The sequence below is a fragment of the Camponotus floridanus genome, unplaced genomic scaffold (assembly GCF_003227725.1).
Source record: "Camponotus floridanus strain SB8 unplaced genomic scaffold, Cflo_v7.5 scaffold30, whole genome shotgun sequence".
NCBI lineage: Eukaryota > Metazoa > Arthropoda > Insecta > Hymenoptera > Formicidae > Camponotus > Camponotus floridanus.
Genome location: NW_020229437.1, coordinates 1,685,001 through 1,691,162, shown reverse-complemented (window position 1 = coordinate 1,691,162; position 6,162 = coordinate 1,685,001). Strand labels below are relative to the sequence as shown.

Below are 6,162 nucleotides of genomic sequence, written 5' to 3'. Positions count from 1 at the left end.
TTATAATTCTAATTTCATTATAAATCTATGGCTAATAAATATGCTATAATTTGATACATTATATTTATAACAATTTTATATACATATATATAGAAAGAAAAAGAAAGAGAGAAAAAGAGAGAGAGAGAGAGCACGCACATGCACCAGATACACATACACACATACACACATATATATGTATTTATATATACACAATATATGAATACTTATTGTTAATTCTAATTATATATCGTACTCTACTTATAATTTACTTCAACAAATGCAGAAGTGACAGCGTAAAAGACAAAATCAATGCTCTATATCAAATTCAAATAAATCAGAAAAGATGCGCAAAAAGAAGACAAAATCGTCAAGAAATATTTAGTACGATTGATATTAATAAATCTTACGTAGCATTATTAAAGAAGGAATAGAAGATAATCTATAAATACGATATATGCGTGTTATTTATTTTATTATATGCGTTATATATCTTTATTATGTATGTTATTATATTTTATATTTTAATATTATATTTTATTATATATATTATTATATATCTATGCTTTATTTATTGTATTATACTTATTAATATTTATTTTATTACGTCATTAAAAGAACTTACGTTGTGTAAGTTTTTACATATTCTATTTTTTATGACACTTCGCACTTTTATTATAAGTATCTGTTGTGTGTCTGAAGTCCATAAGAAAAAAAAAAGGACTATGCAGCGGCAATTCAATAACGCAAAATAACAAAATAAATAAAATATTTTTAGGGAAATAATAATAGCGAATTGTTTCTATTTAAGATTTTATGAAGATAAAGTAACCGATGATATTCATCTTCTTTTAATTCCTATCGTATTCGTATCTGAAAACGGTATTATTATAGAAATAAAAGTTTAATTTTCAAAGACTTACAATGACAATAGTATGACACAAGTATTTTTACTAGATCAATAATGCAAGTCCGATATTACGACAATTACTTAATAATATAGAAGAAAGAATACAGGAAGAATATTAGAAAAAAACGAAGATATATGTAAAGTACTACAAACATTCTAAGATTGTCAATCATTTCTACAAGTTATCCTATTATCATCTCTTAGTTTATTTTAAAAGTCGTGTTTCATATTTGTAGATACATTGCAGTATGAATACTTTCAGAAAATTCTCTTCTGGTGATTTATAAATAAAGATAATTGTAAGTAAAAAAATTGTAAGTATAAAAAATTTGGTATAGAATTTGAATGTGAACATAAAATTTGAAGTTATAATAAGGAATTTAATTTTATATTATATATAATGATAAAGAGAACTATAATATAATTATAATATAATAGAGAATTATAATATAATCAATTTTAGGAAATTAGCTCAGTATCTTTAATGGAATGTTAACTACATACATAAATGTACTATTTTTTTATTAAAAGTAAAATACATTACATTAATTTTTTATATAGTTATATACTAATTCTAGATAAGCGTAATTCTATATTTCTCTTTTTTGGCATATAAACCTACATTTTCCGTTTTTAAATGTTATTTAGCATAGCGAAAAGATGCGTGTGCTACAATTTACTTTTAAAATTTTGACAATTATTGGATGTTGGCAACCGGAATCATGGTCATCGTGTATGCGCACAGTTTATGATGTGTACACAGTTTTCATAGTTATACTATTGCATACATTTTTGATAACGCAATTTTTGGATATTATTTGGAATGTTGATAATGCCGAAGATTTTACTGAAAATTTCTACGCTACATTGGCGACGTTTGTTTCGTGCTCTAAAATGCTTAGTTTGTTGCTAAATCGAAATAACATCGATACGTTAACTAATATACTTGTCGAAAAACCATATAGACCATTGGACATCGACGAAATGATAATTTGGAATAAATTCGACAAACTGGTATAGTATGTGTTATTTTATAAGAATCTAGATGAATTTTATAAAAGTTAATTACTTTATAATGTAAAGAAAGTTTCTATTATTATAAATTAAAATAAAATCTTTAATATTGAAAGAAACAAATACATACATTAAATAACAACATTAAATAACAAAACAAATTTTTTTAGAATATTAATATAAAAGATTTTATATTATAAACAAACTTTTTTTTGATAATATATAAATATTAAGAACTTAATTAAGTAAGCGTGAAATATCTCCACAGCATTATTTTACAGTATCAACACACTGTGTTATACGATTCTGATAGTAACAACTAGTATATGCTTCACCTTGACATCTTTACTCACAGAATTTAGAAAAAGAAACTTGACGTATAGAGCATGGCTACCATACGATTACAATTCGTCTACTATCGTGTTTTGTCTCACATATGCTCACCAAGTTATTAGTTTAACAGCCGGATCATTTATCACTGTGGCTTGCGACAGTCTCATTTGCGGATTGTTGGTGCATATTTGCTGTCAAATCGAGATTTTAGAATGCCGTCTCAACAAAATATCTAATGATCATAATAATCTTCACGACTGTATATTTCATCACGATAGTATATTTAAGTTAGTTATTTTGTTTTTTGAAAAACATATTTTACAATTCTTTAAAAAATCTATTCTTGCTTTATTTTATAGATTTACAAGTACATATTTTATTGTGATCCGAAACATTTTAATGCATTTGTTTCTATATTACATTATATATTTTTAAATATGAACATTTTTATTAAAAAAATAATTAGTAACGATTGCAATCTACCGTTTGTTTTATTGCAGATATGCACTCAGATTGAACAAAAAATTCAGAATGACTATCGCTATGCAATTCATCGTAAGTATGATGGTGATATGCTCCAATTTATATCAAATGACTAAATCGTCAACTGTAGATGCGAGTTATCTTCCTTTATTGCTGTACATGTCTTGCATGTTGACACAAATTTTTATTTACTGTTGGTATGGAAACGAAGTAAAGTTAAAGGTGCGTAATTAAATGCATTATTTTATTTGGTTCAAAATCGCAGATTAATATTTATACAAATTAAAATAATAAATATTTTTATAAATAATTAGATTGAAAAAATTAAGTAATTTTAATAAAACTTTTTATTATTTTAACGATAGAGCATTCAAGTAATGGACAATATTTTTGAAATGAATTGGCTAACACTGGACAAGAATCTTAAAGAAAGTCTATTAATAGTTATGAATCGTGCATTAGTACCAATAGAGTTTACCAGCGTTTATGTTCTTTCTATGAATCTTGATTGTTTTGTTGGGGTTAGTAAAAATATTAACATACGTAATTTTTTAATTTATTCTTAATATGCTATAAAAATACACTTTTATTTTCTTTTCGAATTAAAATATAATATACTTTATAAAATATAATATATCTTATTTAATATAAGGCTGCATACATGTATCTGCATGTACAAGATTATAGAATATAACGCATGTATATATTTCTGTTGCAGTTACTTAAGACGTCATATTCAGTTTATAATTTATTAAAACAAGTGTAAAAATTATTAGCAAAAGATAAATAAATAGAGATGAGTTATTACAATGTTTCCCATTGCATTTTTTACTAATTACTATATATATGATAATAATGATAATATGATATATATGATAATAATGATTGATATTTGTGAAAGCGTGCATATTACACTCAATATCTGTAGATAAAACGATAATTATATTTTTTTTTCGTTATATATATATATATATATATATATATATATATATAATTTCATATTTAATTTAAAATGAATTAAAAACTGATTAATAGGCATTAAAAAACTTTTATTAGATAAGAAACTCAACGAAATCATTTTGGTAAAAATCTCATTTTAACTAAACACTTTTAAATTATTGTCAAATAAGAACATCGATTATATAAAATATTTCTGCTTCAAAATTTTTAATTTTTTGATTCATATTATGCATTGTAAAATATGTATGTTTAAAATAAAATTAAACAAATTCTGACACTGATTTTTTTTAAAAATGTAAAAAGAAGCATATATTACAATGATGTGTAAAATACAATGCACTGTCTATACTGTCTACATTATACATATAATGAGATACATGTAATGAGATTTTATTGTATTTGATACACTTTATCAAAAATTACTACATATAACCATATATTCAAATTAATATCAGAAACTCAATTGACTAGCATATAAAGACAAACGACAAAGTTGTAGCTAGATAAAAATTAGAGCAATGCTAAATATTTACTAAGCAAATAAATTGATGGATTATTTGCATGAATATGTTTTACAATTTTTTATGGAAATAAAACACAATTTATAGTTCCAGTACGATATTAGTTTTCTGCATTTTATCTGCTATAATATTTAACTACATCGTAATAGTAAATGGCTGTCGCATAAAATTTGCATATGAATATAATATGTTGTAGTATGAAAAAATGGAGAAACGATATTGCGAGCTTGATATCATGATAATTATATAACTGACGAGTGTAGAGGGAAAACTAGACGAACAATAGTCATTAGAAAGTCATGACATATGGCTATAGACATTCTAAGGTTGATCGGAGTTTTGTGAAATCGGTTTACAGTATTATTGATAGGAGAGCGACATTTATTGAAAGGGGACAAAATGATCTATATACCTCACAAAATATAGAGTTTCTTAATGGTATTTACGGCATTATAATTATGACTCAATATTACTTATAGCACGTGGAATCTCTTATTTATTTAATTCTATTTTAGATTACTATATTTTGTATATTAATCTGTACATTAAAAATCATATTAAGGATTTGAAATTAATTATATACTGCATTAATTATAAAAATATATTATAATATTCTGCAACGGTAATTTAAATTGCTAATTTTTGCTAGTCTTTTTTCATAATATTACTATATTAAAAACATATATTTAGATTAATATAAAAGTATATATAATTATTTTTATTTAATTATATTAAGTAAACAATTTCCTCAATGTAAATCAACGTTTTATAATCGAGAATGTAATTAAAAACTTATAAGATGCAGGTTCTTGAATTTACACTAAAAATTCTTATGGTTGTGGGATGCTGGCCACCAAATTCTTGGACATCATTGTGCAAACGCATTGTGTATAATGCATATACAGTTTTTATAACATTCTTGTTATTTACTTTTATGTTATCTCAACTTATGGATATTATCTTAAACGTTGATAATACCGACGATTTTACGGATACTTTTTATGTCATGCTTGCCATGATTATTTCTCTTTCTAAAATGACCGGTCTTTTGATAAATCGCCAAAATATTGGGACATTAACTAATATTCTTAGACAGAAACCATTTATCCCACTGGAAGCCGATGAAATAGAAATTCGACACAAATTCGAAAAAGCGATACAGTAAGTACTAAAAAATCATTTTTGCAAATATACATGAAATGTCAAATAAATTCTTAACAATAATTAAATTACAAATCGAATAACACGATAGCGTAAAAAAATATTTGTAATAAAACGCTTAATCATTTTATAGAACCAACACTTTGTGGTACACAATCCTGGTCGAGACAACGTGTGCGTGCATTGCGCTGACATCATTATTCACGGATTTTCGAAAAGGCAATCTAACATATAGGGAATGGACTCCGTATAACTATTCCGAAGTGGTATTCTACGTCATATACGCTCGTCAATTAATAAGCTCGATGTTTGGATCTATAGTGAACGTAGCTTGCGACACTTTGATCTGCGGTCTATTGTTGCACGTGTGTTGTCAAATCGAGATACTCGAGTGCCGGCTGAAAAAGATCTCACTCGATCGAAATAATCTGCGAGAATGTGTATATCAGCATGACAATATATTTAAGTTAGTTTTCTTAAATAGAATCGTACAAATTATTAAAATAAGAATTAAAATAAGAAGAAAAACATTGTAAAGAATATGATTTACATTCATTTAAATAAATAAGTACTGCATACGAATGTGTTAAATGTATCATTAATTATTTTTGTATGTCCAAAATAAAATCTTAGGTAAATATTTTCAGAGTTAAATGTTTTCCTCAAGATATTTTTCTGTTATAGATTCGCGTTTATGATAAACGAAAAATTCAAGATTATTATTGGCATTCAATTTATAGTGAGCACGCTAGTGGTTTGCTCCAACTTATATCAATTGGCAAAAATAACATTTAGCGCGCA

At 25.1% G+C, this 6,162-nt stretch overlaps 2 protein-coding genes across 3 annotated transcripts in view; both read left to right on the top strand.

The window, feature by feature from the left end:
• Positions 1–1,546: 1,546 nt before the first annotated feature.
• Positions 1,547–3,485, top strand: LOC105249989 (odorant receptor Or1-like). The gene is made up of 5 exons (XM_025410199.1): positions 1,547–1,908; positions 2,185–2,523; positions 2,737–2,941; positions 3,085–3,240; positions 3,438–3,485. The coding sequence occupies exons 1-5, from the start codon at positions 1,550–1,552 to the stop codon at positions 3,483–3,485; spliced, it is 1,107 nt and encodes a 368-aa protein (XP_025265984.1). The 5' UTR covers positions 1,547–1,549.
• Positions 3,486–5,010: 1,525 nt separating this feature from the next.
• Positions 5,011–6,162, top strand: part of LOC105254420 (odorant receptor 46a-like) — a 2,016-nt gene continuing 864 nt past the window's right edge. For both annotated transcript variants that reach the window (XM_025410205.1, XM_011263091.3), the window contains exons 1-3: positions 5,011–5,361; positions 5,495–5,827; positions 6,046–6,162. The exon at positions 6,046–6,162 is cut by the window's right edge and continues 85 nt beyond it. In XM_025410205.1, the coding sequence (XP_025265990.1) occupies positions 5,033–5,361; positions 5,495–5,827; positions 6,046–6,162 (779 nt within the window). In that variant the 5' untranslated portion in view covers positions 5,011–5,032. The remainder of the gene's footprint in view (positions 5,362–5,494; positions 5,828–6,045) is intronic.

Bases quoted from the DNA above. Each gene is read 5' to 3' on its own strand.
- LOC105249989 (XM_025410199.1), top strand. From the start codon at position 1,550: ATGCGTGTGCTACAATTTACTTTTAAAATTTTGACAATTATTGGATGT. The intron at 1,909-2,184 runs GTATGTGTTATT...ATTATTTTACAG, and splicing joins AAATTCGACAAACTGGTATA to TATCAACACACTGTGTTATA. The intron at 3,241-3,437 runs GTTAGTAAAAAT...TTTCTGTTGCAG, and splicing joins ATCTTGATTGTTTTGTTGGG to TTACTTAAGACGTCATATTC.